General features: G+C 35.1%; 1 protein-coding gene across 2 annotated transcripts; it reads right to left on the bottom strand.

The window, feature by feature from the left end:
* Positions 1-3,310: 3,310 nt before the first annotated feature.
* On the bottom strand, positions 3,311-14,541 carry LOC129797917 (uncharacterized). 2 transcript variants are annotated; one of them, XM_055840796.1, is made up of 5 exons: positions 13,738-14,541; positions 12,793-12,879; positions 12,369-12,686; positions 8,186-8,940; positions 3,311-3,894 (listed from the first exon to the last, which is right to left on the bottom strand). In XM_055840796.1, exons 2-5 carry the CDS (start codon positions 12,853-12,855, stop codon positions 3,528-3,530), a joined length of 1,503 nt encoding a protein of 500 aa, XP_055696771.1. In that variant the 5' UTR covers positions 12,856-12,879; positions 13,738-14,541; the 3' UTR covers positions 3,311-3,527. The 2 variants fall into 2 exon arrangements, with proteins under 2 accessions (XP_055696771.1, XP_055696772.1); XM_055840797.1 differs by lacking the exon at positions 13,738-14,541 and adding an exon at positions 13,009-13,342.
* Between the last annotated feature and the right edge of the window lie 3,010 nt (positions 14,542-17,551).

The following is a 17,551-nucleotide window of genomic DNA, read 5'->3' as shown; positions in this document are numbered from 1 at the left end:
CCAGCTGGAGCTTCAAATCAGTTATGAAGCTAGGTAAAATTCTTGATTTTTAAGCTCAATTTACAGGATATAGAAATATTTAGTCAATTTAAGTAGATTTATAAAAGAGTAGGGAAGCCTGGGGCAAAATGTGACAAGCCGGAAATTACAAAACTGGATATTTTCGAAGATAAAGAGACCGAAATATCAAATTCCTAAAGAATAATGGGATTCAATCCAAAGTATTAAACATATTTTTCAAAATTTATGCGTTAGTGATCATTTTCAGAATAATTTCGATCTGCTGAATTGTGAATTCGTTGTCAGTTTTAGGATTTTCTGAAGAGTGAAACGCCTCTGTTTCTCCAAAGCTTCATCAGTGGTGACTGATGTCGTGCAGTACACCAAAAGCTTTGAAGACCTGAGTAGGGTAAAGTGATACGAGTTGGACATAGTGTTACAAGTTGGACAATTCTCCGGTACAAGTTGGACATGGCTTTTTTCTTGATAAATAAAGTATAAAATTTGTTTTTAAGCACAAGGAACCAAATTATAAAACTAAAGCATTAAAAATATACAAATAAAAATGAAGTAATAAATTTATAAAGAAAAAAGTCCTGTCCAAATTGTACCATTGTCCAACTTCGACCACTTTACCCTAGTTTCGCTCTGAATTGATACAGTCTCACTGACGCATCTGGGAATGGACATTGCTGTCCTGTTTTCATCCTACAGTTTGCTACGTAGCGTCAGTCTAAAATGCTATTCTGACTAGCTTTCCCTCTAGAAATTCTTTTATCAAAAATCAATCGAAGTGAAAATTGACAAAAATCCGTATTAAACAAACTGCATTTCGTCTCCAGTTCGCCTTTTCTGTCTATCCTAAAAAAAACCAGCGAAGCGACTTTTCTTGCAAAAAATCACTTGTAGAAAATTTATTTTAATGGTTCCGCAAAACGTTTTAGACCAGAAAAATTTCTTGAAATCAAAATTCATTTCTTTTTTTTTTCTCAAACGATTTGCATGAATGTGCGGGATGTGCGAGTTAATTTCTCTCGGGCACTAAAGAGCTCGCGGGTGCGAGTGAGAGTTTCAAAAATTGGCCCTCTGAAAATGTATTTTTGACCTTCTTGACCTTGCTTTAGAACAGACCTGAGCTCGTTAAAAGTCGTGTAATATCGGAAATTTTGTGTTGATGCAGATAGCCGAGCTGGCAACACTAATCCCGCTTATTCACGGTGCCATGATAAATATTTTTGCGCCAAAAAGACATAAATAGAAAGAAAAACTCACATAAAAAGAAATTGTCTTCTTGACATCTTTGTCCGAAGACAGGTAGCTCTTCACTACACACTCTTTTACTTGAATCTTGCAGAAATACATAGAAATTAAATACAAATATCACTTCAAGTTGAAAGTTCTTAAATCGCGCGTAATTCAACTATGAGAGAGAGATAGAGACATAAATAACTCCTTTGACATACGTCTGGTGGCGCTGAGGTTCTAAAAAATCTCTAAAATGCGACAAAATATTTTCTTCACTAATTTATTCTTATTAACAGGTCGTGTCCCTTCTTGTAATATGTACTTTTGCATTCCTTTTTAACCAAAATAGTGTTGTATAAAAGGATTTTCCTCAAACTCATTGTGAATTTTGAGACAGCTCAAAAGAATATGAGTCTTCCAGCTCAAAATTTCATTCCAAAGTTTTTGTTGTAATATCGACAAATATTTACAATTAACCCAAAAAGCTGTATTCAACTAAATTATAAAAAAGATTTTCTTATGAAAATGACTTAACTCTAAGGAATTAAGCAATTTTCACATTAAAAAACCTCTTATTTTCTCTATGTGCATTTTCGCGGCAGTTCGAAGAATCTCAACAGTCACCACCAAATTCATTTCGGCTTTTATTTTAGCTCAACCCTGCTTTAGAAGTCGATCAACAAGTTTTCCAAATTCTTAGACTATCATCAATGAACTCCTTGCGTCCTAAGTAGAGGGCATACGAAATGTCATTAACAAATTCGTTTTCGAGTTGGTGTTCTTTCCTTCTTTCAGGACATGAAAATTTTCTAAACCTGTAAAATTACAGCAGTTTAGATGCTTATGAGAAATTTGATCAATTTTTCCCAAATGAAATAAATATAACACATAAGTTTCCAAGCCCATAAACCTAGGAACATTTTCTGTAAGTTGGAAGATTTTTGCCTAAACTTCAAAATATCAAAATTTCATGAAAATTTATAAGTTCACCGTGAATGAAAACTAAAATTTGGCGATAAATCTTTATAAACGTTAGAAATTCTTAAAAGTACTGGACTCGACGTCCATTTAGACCACGCCTGTCCAACATTTAATTTTTATGTGTTATCGTGTTTAATATAATATAAAGGTTTAACTTCGTTTTTGAAAGTATCCAATTTCTAAAGAGCAGGCAAGATTATAGAATTTAACAATCTGAAGGATCAACTGGTCTTATTTCGTTATTATTGAAATTGACCTTTGTAGCATACACTCGGGTCTGAAGAAGTCTTTTCGCTCCGTCTACTCTGAAGACAGGTCCACTTATATGTGTTATCCCCACCCAAAACCTCATTTTTTGCTGTTTTCGAATTTTTACAATATTTAAAAATATTTGGTAATAGCAATGTTTTAAAAAAGTATCCAGGGGCCCCATCAAGCCTAATAAAAAATGAAGCTATTTTTCACTTTTCCTTGCAAAAATTTAGCATCTATTGCAGCGCGTCTTAAACAAATTTGCTCGTAGTTCTTGTATAATTTCGGCGAACATTGTAAAATATGTATTTTTGGATAGCTTTTAATGCACGATTTCGAAATATATCAGACTGATAAGTCAATTCCCTTTAGGAAAAAACTTGCCAATAGTCTTCAGTGCCTCTATGGGAAAACGTATGGAAAAATGAAATTCGAGAGGCCCCTGAAGTATCATATATAAACACATATCTGGCCCTAATTTTAAAAGGGCCGTGGTTTCTTTTTGCCTTACTAAAGCTCCACCTGTAATTAAGGAAGTAACTTTAGACGAAAGCATTAAATTACCATTCATTAAAAATTAACAAGAATCACTTTTAGATCAAATTCTTAGAAAGAACGTATCCGTATTATATATTTTTCAGCGGAGCTCACTTAGAATATCAAATACATGCTCTGTGCTTTTTTTTTAAAGTACTTAATGTGAGGTATTGTTTGTCATACCTTTCATCTATTTTGAGTATTTTGACTTTTAATGGACGTAAAAACTTCAGGGATGATGTTTTCTTTTTCATTGATTCAAGACGATAAATTTATTTACGTCTTGTTTTTCGTGTTTTGTTTGTAAACTATCATAAATATTCTATCACAGCTAGGGGAGAGTTTCTTATTAAGAAAAAGAACAAAAAAAAAAGATAAGAGTGAAAGTGAAAATTAGAGAGAAATCTGTGGTATTTAGTCTTTTGCTGACTGATAATCGTTGTGCAGGTGAACTTGTTCTTTGCAACTTGGTCAGTGTCTTGGGGTTTGTCCGTCAAGTGGATGATGAACCCTTACTGCATAGTCTCGTGATTCTTGGTGTCTTTGGTTAAATTAGTCGCTCCCAGTTCAGTGCTGGGGGTGGACAGAGTGTCCGGAGGTGTGGGAATTTGGTGTGCCTGCTGTGGAGACGGGCATGGAGGTACTATTGGTGTCTGAGACGTCGAGGCGGATGTCATTTGTGCCTGTTGCTGCTGCAGTGATGTCAGCAGGGCTTGGGGATCAATTAGCTCTTGCTTTATTGGTTGTCCCATCATTTTGGCACGCTTCCGCCTTGTCTCGGATTCACATGGGCTAGGAGCTCCCGGATGTCGGTACGATACGTGCTTCCTAAGGGCATCCTTGCTGCGAGATACGTGAGAGCAAACGGTACATGCATATCTGGAATGATTTGTAGAATGGATAATGTTTAATAAAAGAAAAATTACACAAACAGAAAATCTCTTTTGAAAAGAATTTTCGTGAAGTTCTATCTGTTTAATCTGCAATCATATTACTAATTTCATCAATTCTTAAAATCATAAATAATGTGATATGATTTTCAATCATTTGAGAATATTTAACATCAATAAATGTTCGTCATGTGCCGGAACTCGACCAAGATAAATTCCCAGATGTTCGTATAGTCAATCACTATTTTGTTCCAGGGAAATTTTGTATAAACACATTGCAAAATGTTAATCTTTTTCCATGAAACATTTTGCACGAGATAGTTTGTTATCCCTTCCTACAGCGTTTCACTCATTTGGAGTATTACGTAAATAATGTTTTCATGTTTTTCGTATGCCACAACATTCGAAATGATCCCATTTCACAAGAAATTTTTCCTCATAAACTTTTTATGGATGCTGTAGAAACTTTTCTTTGGATTGATTGTGAATTTTTTTACTATTAGTCCATCTTATGAATATCTTCTTGAAAAAAATTTCCAGAATTAATCAAACAAGATTCAACGAAACACTTTTTATTTACTTTAAATTATTTTTCCTTATTTCTCGAATATAATAGTATGCCGTTTGCGTGTTATCTGTGTAATCAATATCGGTTGCATAAAATATAATGTAAATTTGCAATATTTAAAAATGCTTTAGGTATTTTTAAAATCTCTCCAGAATTACCAAAAGTCCAAATTATATCTAGAATTCAAATAAATCAAAAATAAGTTATTATTAGATTCAAAAAATATGGATTTTGTGCATTTGTAGGACTTAATTTTTTTTAATAAAAGATAGAACTGATTAGGTCAATTATGGATTCATTTGAAATGTCTTTGAATACCGGATAAATCTAAACTAGTTTCAACGACTTATGAAGTGATAGTTTGCAATTTGCTGGTAAAATCATTTCATCTGAAATTTTATTGCATGAATTATTCCGATAAAAAGTAAAATGAGCAGAAAAAAATTAAATTTGATCATGAGAAATTAGACTGCCTTAGGGCCCAAAAAGACTCAGACTGATCCTCGAGAATATTTAGCCTGTGAAATTTAACAATAAATATTTATCCCAAACTGTAATTTACTTAGGGCTTAGGATAATCAGTTAGAGGTCCTTTACATAAATTTCCTTTATCTAATTTTTATTATCGAATTTTAAAAGTGAAATACTCGCGAGGATCACCCTGGGTCTATTTGGGCCTTTAGACACACTTACGACTTAAGCTGATAGACGACTTAACGTAATTCATAATCAAAATAATGATAAGATTATAATTCTGACTAATTCATCTCGGCTTAAGCAAAGAAACGGTTCAGTTAGCTGGAAACTGATGGAAATTTAGTCAAATAGTTATTTTGATAGGGTAAATGTCCAAATTCAAAACCATTTCCAGACGCTTTAATTTTGATAGAAGATTCAACACATTAAGTTCGTATTTTTCCGGAAGAGAATTACATAAATTTGCTCCTTGACTCTTCTAGAATGCTACTGTTTAGTGAAAATTTTTTAGATACAATTTGAAAACTTCTTAAATACAAGAAAAATACGCGAGCGTAAAATGCTTCTATTGGAAACATATTAATCCAAACGGAAACAAGGGAAAGTTTCTAATTGGAGACAAACAGTGTAACTGAAACCGCGACGAAAGGCATTCAAAACCTTGTTAAGTTGCTCCTGAGTACAGGATTGGTTCTTATTCCTGGTCTTTTCTCTTTTCCCACATAAAACAATAGGAAAATCTCTCCAAAAAAATCATACTTCTGGGGTTTTTTATTGGAGCATTTGCCGACACTTCAGAAAAACCCTTTTTATTCACGAAATGGGTAATTATTTCATTTGAAAACTTCACGTACCGTTCGCAATAAAGATTAGCACTTAATTTAACCAAAATTAGCCAGAAATATGACATAAATGTTAAACAAAGCGAATAAACAACAATTACCTCATTGTGTTTTTCTTGAGTTAGCCATTCATTTTCTTGAGCTTGAGTTAGCCATTCGCGACTTATTCGTTTTATATTCTGACAGAGCCGTCGTTTCAATTGTCAGAAAACTTAAAACATTACAAACATTTGTCTAATTTATAAATTTACATCTAAAATGGTTTCAGGTTAAAAAAACTTCTATATTTTTTCTTTCAAAATTTCAATGTTTTTAAAGTACTTAATTTAGTAGGTATTGATCAAATTATATTGCTATTGCTTTTAACTATCTTATTGAAACGCAACATTATGCAGCAAGCCAATATTTTTGATAGATTACTGACGACAGCAATAGCATAAGAAAGTCAAGCAGATGGACTTGCTCCGGATGCGTCAGGGGTCAGGGGTGCAATTCTTTTAGGACAGAAGAATTTTGGCAAAGAATTTCGTGTTTTTCTGTCCTGAAAGGATTGCACCCCTGACGCATTCGGAGGGACTCCATCTCCTTGACTTTCTTATGCAAGTTAATATTATTTATCTTTTCAAAAATATCTCGAAAAATCCTAGATTTGGACATTTCTATCGTTTGGAATCATATACGTAGGATATTCACGGCGTCATTGTAATATTGATCTGTTCAAGTAATCGAGTCGTTTGTAATGTTTTTAAATCTTTTAGAACTTATCGAGTTTTTCCACTATACTTTTACGACAGAATATATACATATATAATAGAGTATTTCAAAAAGAAAAAAAATCTTTTGGCACTAATCTAAGGTGTTCTACATCGTGAGACAAGAAAGTTTTTCTTCAACGATCATATATGATCGGACGCTGTTTAGAGGTAGCTGAACGACCCTCTCTTTAGACGAATATTGAAAGAAAATGATAAGAATATTTGGGTGACTAGCAATATTCCATTGATTAGCTAGTTTAATCTGGATAAAATGTTGTAGTTTTACTTGTTTAACATGTTTCAAGTAAATCTACAACTTATGGAATATTGCGAGCCGCCCAAACATTCTTACCATATTCTTTTAATATGAGCTTGTTTTTGTAACTGTAGGGACCTGTGTTCCTTCAGTAACCAACTGTCTTTCTATTTCTGAAGCAGACATCATTGGGTTACTATCAGAGATACTTACAACGCTGTTATCAACCCTCTGAGTCGATAGCCTAGGTCTGCCAGTATCGTTTTTCAGGTGTATTCGTACCACATTACTATAACATTTGAATTTTTTTTATGTTTAACCTTTCGTAATTTTACATAAAATTTGGCGATTAACGACGCAGATTCATTCTGGCAGAATCTCTGGACGATTTTTCACCTTTTAACTCCGTCTAACATGCCATTTTAACCTAATTTATGAATTATCAAAAAACAGATTATTTCTTCTTATTTATTATCATTTTTAAACAAATGTATTTATCATATACAACTTTAGAAATGTCCAAACGCACCATTGGCCTCTCAAATGACATAAACTCAAAATATGGTGGGTTTATTTTAAATTAGTTGCATGTTTTTGACCCTTTTGAGTAACTTTTCAAATGAGGCAACAAACTTTTGACGCATGAAAAATGAACTACTTTTGGAAAACAATAATTTTTTATATGAAGTAAAATGAAATAAATTTTTCGTACATAAATAAGATCTACGGATAACAGGCTACTAATTTGCAAAAAGAAAAATTTTAAAAAGTATTTTTTTCTATCATTTTTTGCACCTGGTTTCCCGAATATACATGAGGCAACAAACTTTTGACACCTAGGCATCCTACTTCCTTAATTTTTGTACATTTAATTTTTAATGCATTTATTTTATCTTAACTCTTCAATAAACTGATCTTATAAACGATCTTGTACTGAGTTTTCAAATTTTAATGGACAAGGTGCTCCTCTTGAACACTTTAACGATATTTTAAGATGAACTCGAAGTCGATACTTTAATTATCTTTTTATTTAAATACCGTAGATGCGGGTGAATTTGCACCCCGGGGTGACATTGCGCCCCTGATTTTGGTAACCTTTTCTTTAATTCAAGCACGCAGGGATGGTCTATATTCCATAAGGGCACTTAAGAATGGTCTAAAAACTATCTTTAAGTGCTTGAATTAAAGAAAAGCTTATGAAATGTAGGGGTGCAAACGCAAAGTCACCCGCATCTACGATAAAGCAAGTTTTAGTTTTATAAGCCATAAATGTTGATAAAATCAAAATGGGCGGGATCCCTGCTTTTTTGGTGTTCAATGAAATGTTAAGCTACATATCCTTCGAGGAGAAATGTTATTTTACAAGGATAGTTCAAACTCACCGAACATTCTGATGAGTTTCCAGATGAACTCTCAGGTTGTATTGATTGCTGAGCTGCTTGTGGCAGATGAAGCACGTGGCGTAGAGCTTTGAATTGCCCGGCTTGGTGATGGCACTCGCGATGGATTTCTCCAACATTGATTCACTACTCATGGGGTCAGGGGTCATTGTGGGAGTTGAGGGTTGTGAGTGGGAAGTGTGTGGTGGTTCCATCAGGGGATTTTCGGTTTTGATCATGGTGGTGCCGGTGTCGTCTGGCATAAAGTGATGCTGGAGTGCCGGCGGGAGGGGCGGTGGTGGTTTCAGAACAACAGGGGTAGGTGGGGATTGTGGTACAAGGGCTCCTTTCTGCATTTGCTGCTGCTGCTGATCTAGATAGTTCTTGTTGGACGTTCTTAGGTTCTCAGCTATCTTATCAATTTTCTTCATGTCTGCCTTGTGCTTTCGGTGCTCATTGTACATTCTTCTGTTGTTGTTCTCCTCATCTAAGTGATCATCGTGGTTTTTCCCATCCTGCCCCAGAAGATTGAATTTTCCAGCTTGATTCTGGTACCGTGCGAATAGATCACAGGCCCGATTGGCGTTCTGGGAGAAATTAATTGGCTGAGGCAGGAGATTTGGGTAGAAGGGGAAGGGTTTGGAGAAGAGTGTCTCAAGGGGTGATGAGACTTTAGCTGAGATGGCAGCTGCCGGCATATCCAAGGTGTCTTTCAGAGCTGAAGCAGTCTCTCGCTTTGGTGATGTCTTTGGGGCATTCTAAAAAAGATACGTGGTTGACTTTTTTGTGCTTTGGCAGAGTTGTGTTTTCGGGCAAAATGGAGAAAATTTGGTATTTTAAGACTAGTGCGTGGTTTCCACAATCCAAAATTTCCGCTCTCTCTTTGACCTAAATCTCTCAATTTTGACTTGGAAATCAGATACTCAGATGTCTTCTTTCGGGACCAATTAACGTGTTGGAAGATGTTTTTTGCTGTTGGAGATTTTTCAATTCTTAGGATCAGTGTGGATTTGTGTGAAATGTGCGTTGAAAAAAAAAATTCTCAAATGACTTGAGTTGGATGTTTGAAGTTTTCCGCGAGAAGAGACTCCAAAGCAAAACCAACCAACAGGCGTATTATCAATTTATTATTTTGTGAATTTTCCTCGCAACACAGGCTTTCCACAAAACTAATTTTGGATTATGACTCTCTCTCTCTCCCTCTCTCTGGATGTTTTTGTGGTGCCAGAGAGAGGGGACTCGCACTGGCTTTGGGAAAATAAATAAGGCAAAGTGAATTAACCCTCGGGCAGGCAAATCAGAGTGTTTAGAAACCAGAAGAAGTCTATTTCTTAGGTTTAAAGTAATTTAAAAAACTTAAATAAATTTCGAACAATCACCTGGATTCTGCGAAAAAATACTAAAAAATTTAGTTTAAATTTAAAGTATTTTTCTATAAAGGTTTCTAAGGTTATATCGATCAGTTTTAACATTAAAGTAAACTTACAAATCTTTTCGGCACACTTACATTTCAATTTGAGTTTTGAAGCTCTTTTTTTTTTTAAATATCTTGACCTAGAAGCTCAAAAATTTTGACATTTTTAAATTGAAGATATTCATTGATCTACGGTAATTAACTTCTGCAGACAGAATGAAAGATTTAAAACTTTAAAAGACTAAGAGAATATCTACGATTTAAAGTTTTCAATTGGGAAATAACTAAGATTGCTTTATTTCATGCATGTGAAAAAAAATGAGCACGAACAACCAGGTTTGCTGATATCTTGAAATCCAACATTCTTCTCTTTTTATAATCTATGATTGATTACGGCGGAGATGTTTAAAACGTTGCAAAAAGATTGGCTGTTTTGAATATGTTGAATAGGATCCTTTGAATACGCTGAATGAATTGACAAAACTTATTACGGTTTTTAAATTGTTAACAAGCAGAAAAAGGGAAGTGGGCCACCTTTGAATTAGGGTACCTTTAAACTTGGGCTTTTTCCTCCTATTTTGAAATGGAACTGGACTTTACCATGATATAGTTTACCTCGACAAACCAATTGGGAAGCTCAATTACTTTGTCATTAGCCTCAATTCCCTCTCGAAAAAGGAATAAAGACCAATTAGGTGTGATTCCCTCTAATCACACCTATTTTAAAGGTATCTCAAATCAAAGCCGCTCCACTTCCCCCTATTTGACTATATTTGGTCTATACAACATTTTTCATTATTATTTTTTTAATATTACAAAAATTATTATAAATTTATAAATAAAAACATTATACAAATTAACATTAAAAAAATGCTTCGAGCTTAAGTTTTTGAAAGCACATCATGGGATATCTTTTACTATGGTTGTGGTCAGTGCCAAATTTCCGTCCATCGCCGTCTTAGTATTGGTAGGGAAATGTAGGCATGGTTCGTACACAGTAAACCTTCGAACGATGTGAATTTTCTCAATGTTTACAAAGAGCTTATTTACCATTTCTCTATCGTTTCATGAGGTTAATAATGGCTAAGAAATGACGAATTACACAGTAAAAAATAATTACTACGATTATCGTGTGTAATAGGAGAGCATCGATAATTGTAGTAAATTTGCAACGATTAACGTAGCAAGCAAAGTTGAAAAGCAAGCAAGTTGAATTTTTGTAGTTGAAAAGCAAAGTAAGTTGAATTTTCCTCCAAAAGTTCTACTGAAATTACACAAAATAAAAGAAGAAGAAGAATAAATTCAACCGATAGTAGTTGAAAGTTAAACTTTTTTCAGTGATAATCAGTTGAAATATTACTACGATAATCGTATTATTTCTATTACACACGATAATCGTAGCAATATTCAATCAGTCAATTGAACGAGTTTTACGTCATTTTGTGGCTTCATTTTATTACAATTTTTGTAATTATTACTACTATTTATTGCATTTGGGCAAACTCCGAGAATTGAATTTTACTAATTCTGCATTTTAATTGATTCATTTGCAATTGAAAGTTGATTTTTTCGAAAATTCAACTAGTTGAGTTCAAATAATAGAATTCAACTTGCGAATTTCATCTTGCTTTTACTGTGTAGCCGAAACAGCCCTTTGCAAACAACGAGAAAATTAGCATCATTTGAATGTTCAGTGTATGCTAACCATGCCTACATTCCCCAAAAGAATGACTACAGTAAAGCTCAAGAATTCTTAACAAATAAAATCCAGTGGATATCCCACTTTAAAGTTTAACTCCTAGTTTAGTTTAAAATAAAAAATAATTACAAATTCTAAAATAGGTAGCATCTCAAAATGATTATAATTTCCTTACTTAATTAAAATTGTTAGATCTAATATCGAACAATGTAAGGGTAAGGCCGGTAAGCCCTCAAGACAAATACCAAGTATTATCTCCTTGGTTGTTGTGGATCTCCTAGAAGCTTCTGTGTTCCTCCTAATAAGCCCGCTATTCCTCTCTACGATACCACTCTGAAGGGGTAAATCTTTGTTTAATAGGAACCCTAAGGACGCTTTCAGATTTGATGATGCCAATTCAAAACCAACGAATATTTCTATCTAGTCCTATACTTCAGGGGTTGTTGAATAATTTTCATAGCAAATCGCGGAAAAGCTTCTTCTTAAATTGTATAGACTCGTGTAATTTATGTTAAAACAAATTAGTAAGATAATCGTATATAATAGCAGTAAAACGATTATCCTGGCAAAAAGTTTATTTATCTATCGAAATAAGTCGAATTGATTTTGATTGATCGCAAATTGCGATTATCGTTTAATTTTTGTGAATTTAACTGAAAGATTTCGTATCGCTTTAAATCGTTTTTACTGGTTTATGGTAACCGTCGTAAAGTTCAACTTTTATGAACGATAATCGTGTTACACACGTTTATTTTTTCAGTTGAAATCTGAAAATCAGATAGCTGAAATTGCTTTCACCACAAAGTCAGAAAGAAATGAAATGCAACTTGCAGTTCTTTCAAAAAGTTCATAAAGATAGCCTCAAGTTTTATGTATCCATTCTCTAGATCTGTTGTTTATCCGCAAAAAGTTATAAATCTCGTAAGATACATATTATTTGGTCAAAACCGGTTAGAAGTTTAAGAATTGGCAATTATTTGAATTAAAAGAAGGAATTGAGAGATCATGTTTGTGTTGGAATTTTTGTCTGCCCGCACGAGGGTTAAAAAGAAATTGGCGCACATACGACATACCCCATTGAAGTCAGCCAGTCCTTTGATGCCCAGTGTTTCGGCTAGGGAGAGTAGGCTGGAGATTTGCTCCTCGAACACATTAACCTCTCCTGAGTACATGAAGGTGAGGAGGGCAACTGTGGCGCCAAATGAGGCGCCCGGAAGCACAACAACTGGATGATAGGGTGGATCGAGTGTTCGAAATAGTTCTGAGAAGAATGTACTGCATGCACTCAGTACAACTCGATGTGCCCTCACAGTTCTCCCTTCGGCTGACAATGTGACATCAGTGAGATGAGACTGATCCAGCAGGAGGGGCAACGAACTCAACAGACTGGCCTTTGGATTATTTCGGAACCATGTGAGATCATGTGATGATTCTTTCGCGCGTCAACAGGACTTATTCACCAAGAAAATTTAATTATAGCCCCTAAAATACACATACCTGATGATTGTGCCATCTCAGGCAAAACTGCTGGGTGTTGTTGGACGGCTGAGCAGCATCCATTGATGCGATCGATGATCTCTGTCTCTTTCGGGATGATCATTATTTTGGTGATGATGATGATGCCGCGCAAACAGAAAAAAAATATAGAGCAGAATATCAATCACTTTTGTGATCCATTGGGGTAACCATGTGATCCTTCAAAATGCCACACACTTTTCAGCCACGATGATCATCAAACACAAAATCAGCATAACCGTACGATTGGGGATCGAATATATAGGAGAGGATTTAGTGTTAGATCACAAAAAAAATGTCAAACACAGATCATGGCGCGCATAAATGAACATGCAAATGTGCAAGTTAATTAGCCGAATGACTGTTTTAAAACTATTCACGATTTTTCAGGACACTTGTTACAAATTCTATTTAAAATAATACGCACGTTGAATCTAAATTTAGACGCCAATAAAACTTCGTGAGACATGTGAATGTGTATGGGCGCATCTTGAAAATTTTCTTCCATTATAGCCCCAGAGAGAGTTTGAGAGGAGAAAAAAACTTATATAAACTTTTTTTTTTTTGGGGAACGATCTGCACATCCCAAAATCATGGCATTTTCAGTCCAATTGCAATCCTCTCCTTCCCCCTCATTCAGTGTGTAGGATGATTAATTACAGAAAAAGCACATACTCGTACAACGCCAAAAGATCATTGGATATGATGGTCAACACACAAACATAGGACAAAATAAATTCTCCTGCAATTTTTTTTGGCTCTATTCTTTTGGACTTGATCACAAGATCGCGAAAAGGAAAGCTGAGAAAAATTTCAAAATCGTATGTTAGTTTGAGCATCACACATAGCAAATGGTATTGAGTGAATATAAGAGAGCAAAAAAAAAGAACGAAGGCATGAAACTGCAATTAGAATTCCATTTAGTACTTTTAAATAGATTGTCTTTGAGATGAACGGGATTCTTAGTCGGAGTAGAAATTGCAAGTGATCTTTTTTTTTTCTTTTGATTTCTCGATTGAAAATTGTTCTTCAGTAACTTTCAATTTTTTCTCCAACTGCACATTGCACGTTTACAAATCCTGACCGATTATGGTGATCACAGAACAGTCTTTCACTCGATCACGCACTTGATCACTCGCGGGGCACAGAATGTGATCGCGTATTCCAGGCAAGGATGATCACTGATCAGGAGTGCGCACAGAGATATCAAAAAAAAATGTGTCTTTGAAAAAAAGAATATCATTCACTTTCAACCGTCACAGTGGTGAGAATCAAAAATTGCGACTGGGAATAATGGATCGGAGTTGAGAAGAGTATTGTGTGAAAAGTGTCTGTAGAACGGGCCGTCTTGCTGCCGATGCTGCCCAACACAAAAAGTATAATAATAATAGGTGGTCCAGATTTCCGAGCACAACACCACACTATACAACTACTACACACCATGGTGTAGTGAATGTGAATCCAGGCCGGTTAAACTATTTTTAGTATGGTCTAGCCTGGAGAACAGTGGCCCAGCAGCCGAAACGGAATTGGCTGGCTGTATCGATGACGATCCGTTTCGCGTATCTTCTATAATCCCATCCACTGTGCCTTCTCTCTTGCTCTCAGCGATACCAGGAGCTTTTTCATCAAATCCCCCCTTGTCCGCTGCCCCCCCTAGGTTTTTGGTGTATGTGTAGTGAGAAAATTCGGATCTACACCTCTATTTCTGACCTGGAGCTGACGATTTCTGTTATAAATAAACATCCAACTTCATACAAACAGATTTGAAAGAGAGAAAAGGAATGGGTTGGCCAAGAAATGGCTCGAACGACGACAACGGTGGTGGAACTATAAAATTGCGAGGTATCTCTTTACTCTCACATGCATAGGCCAAATCGTCAGAGGACTGTGGAAAATTAAGCACAAAAGCACTATTGGGCAAATAATTGTGCTCTGGCCAGATAATGCTGCTCTCTCTCCTGTACAATAATCTCAAGCATATTATAAACGATCATGTCCCTCGGTGAGATCTCTCGCGACGCGCAATACATTCGAAAAACGGCTTTGCGAGATTGCGAAATGGATCAAACGACGCCGGCGCCGGAAAATTTCTCCCTCTCGCGCGCGTGCTGAGAAAAAAAGTACATGGCGAAAATAGTTTAGGGAGAGACACAATACATCGCGCACAATTCACACACGATCACCATCATCGATCATGCTGGTGCATCATCCACTTCTGCAATCGGAGAAGTTCCTTGGATGCGCGCATACTCAAGGAAATTGCCCGCTTTTCCGCATTTTCCTTGTCAACCAGTTTTGAGCTCAAGATGATGAGGACGTGAGAGTGGCAGTATGGCATTTATGTTGGTAATTGCGATAGAGTTGCTAAAGATCGAATGAATTTAAATAGATTTCAGATTTGGGAACAGATTGAGTGATCTCTCTTTGGATTAGATCCTATATTTGGAGATTATGAAGATGGTTATTACAATTGTAAAGAATTATGGCAGAGTAAATAGAAGCGAACATCGAATTTTCATTTTGTCCCTGAGGTTAGTTAGTGTTGCGCTAAGACGGAAATGGACACATAGATCTGATCCTCGATAGAGACAGCTCTTTTGTAGTAATGTGGACGATATTTCTTTAAAGTTTATTAGTGGATAAAATAGAGGAGGTATTAGTTTCTTTTCTATAAAGGTGACAGTAACGGTGACAGTCACGCTAATACCACAGTGAACGCATAGTTTTTGTAAAAGGTGCTCTACGAAGAGTTGATCGAAGTTTATTTTTTAATGAATAAAGTAAAGTGAAAGATTTACCTATAAAACTTTTAGAGTTTAAGCTACCTTATATTCTTTAAGTTTAATTAATTTGTCCATTCTGAAGATGAAAGTCACAGAAATGCAACTGGGATGCAACTATGATTAGTGGAAGGCAAGAATTCCATGGCCAGAATACTGCCTATTACGTATATCCAATAATTTAACAAATAATTAGTCAAATCTATTGGAACCGGTTCAGTTTTGTCAGGAATTACAAGACCGTTCCAACGAGCCCAAGCATGATTCCATTCGGTTGAGAAATACGCTATCAAGAACCTTTTTAACCTGTGACCTTGAAAAACCTTTATTAAGAATGATTCAACGTTATTTTCGTATAAGGACTAAATATCATATATATAACGAATTATGTAAAATATATTGGGAAATAAATAAACAAAATAAATATCCAAAAATGAAAACAATCGCACGACGCGTTTTCTAGCGATCCCAAAAAACATGATTTTGGAGAGAAATGAGGGGCATAATGGCCCCCTTATTTGTAGAAAATAATACTTTACTACTTTACCTTAAGAAAAAAAGTCATCTAAACTAAAGCACATCGTTCGCATAAATAAACCTATAGTGAACATAGAATATCAAGAACCGCCTGTGAAAATTGTCTTAATTGCTTTAGAAGTCGCGATCTCACGGGTAAAAAGACCAAAAACAATTGATGGTGCCGATCTAAAACAGTTCCTGGATGAAGATGATAAAATTTGCCATTCGTAGGTACTAAAAGTGACCCAAAAAGATATTTTCAAGCCTTTACGCGTGTTAGAAAAAATTTTAAAATAAAAGAAAATGGGTGCCTCGAGAGTTGGCTGAAAGAGATACAAAAATTCAAAAATCCATTTCTGAAATTTTCCATTTGGGGTATGAAAGCAAGGGTTTCTAGCATCGAATTTTCACAGATGATGAAACATCGCAACTTTCATCCGATGAAGCATCGTAATTGACAGAACGGCTAAATTTCTTATGTTCAGTGTTTTGTGGGCCCAATGAAGAATGAGCTGCTGAAATCAAGCGAAACTGTAGGGTGGAATAACCGGCTATCGCCATGTTTAGGAAAAAATTAAATTCATTTAATCATAACTTTTGAATCCTTGTTACAAGATAAGTCAAATTTGACACAAAGTTACTTAGATGTATTGGCTCTAGATACGTGAAAACAATAATCCTAGAACATAACGCTGGACTACTTAAAAAACAGATTTTTATTAATAATGCAAAAATAACCATTTCGTCGCCACTTTTTACCACTTTTCGCCAGTTTTGTAAAATTTGTAACCACTTCTCGCCACCCACTTGAAAAGAACCACACTCGGTTATTTTAGGCAATGCTATGAAAAGAATACATTCACCATTTATCTTTCCTTGTGATCACTTTATTATTACTCTCTTTAAATGATTTTTCTTCACTTTTATTTGAGAAATCAAATTATGGGGCTTTTGCAGAAAGTAAACAATGCAGATTTGACAACTGACAATGTACGAAGTGAAGTTAGCGTCGCCTATTGAAAAGATATGGCGACAGGTGGTAAAATCAATTCCAGAATATTACCACTTCTCGCCATGCCTCATTTTTATACAATAATAATATAAAATGAAATAGTAAGTGACTAAATACAAATTTTATATATTCCACAAGTGCAATTAAATATTCAATAGACAAATTATTTACCCAAATAGGTATTTTTGGCCTGATGAAAATTTGACGACACTTAGTACATTTGGTAAGAGATGTTGGATTCGATGCACTTGCTTAAAATATTGCTCTAAAAAGTGATCAAAATCGTGAATCCAAAACGAATAATTATTATTTTTCGATTCTATGCGTAGAAGCAGAAACAATACAAAAAAATTGCGACTCATTTATTTCATAAATTGCGAAAAATAGCGATTTCAATGTAAGTGGCGAGAAGTGGGGCACTGGCGAG

This window comes from Phlebotomus papatasi, chromosome 1 (assembly GCF_024763615.1).
Source record: "Phlebotomus papatasi isolate M1 chromosome 1, Ppap_2.1, whole genome shotgun sequence".
In the NCBI taxonomy this organism is placed as follows: Eukaryota; Metazoa; Arthropoda; class Insecta; order Diptera; family Psychodidae; genus Phlebotomus; species Phlebotomus papatasi.
Note: the sequence above shows the minus strand (reverse complement) of the source record. Positions and strands in the feature narration are given on the sequence as shown.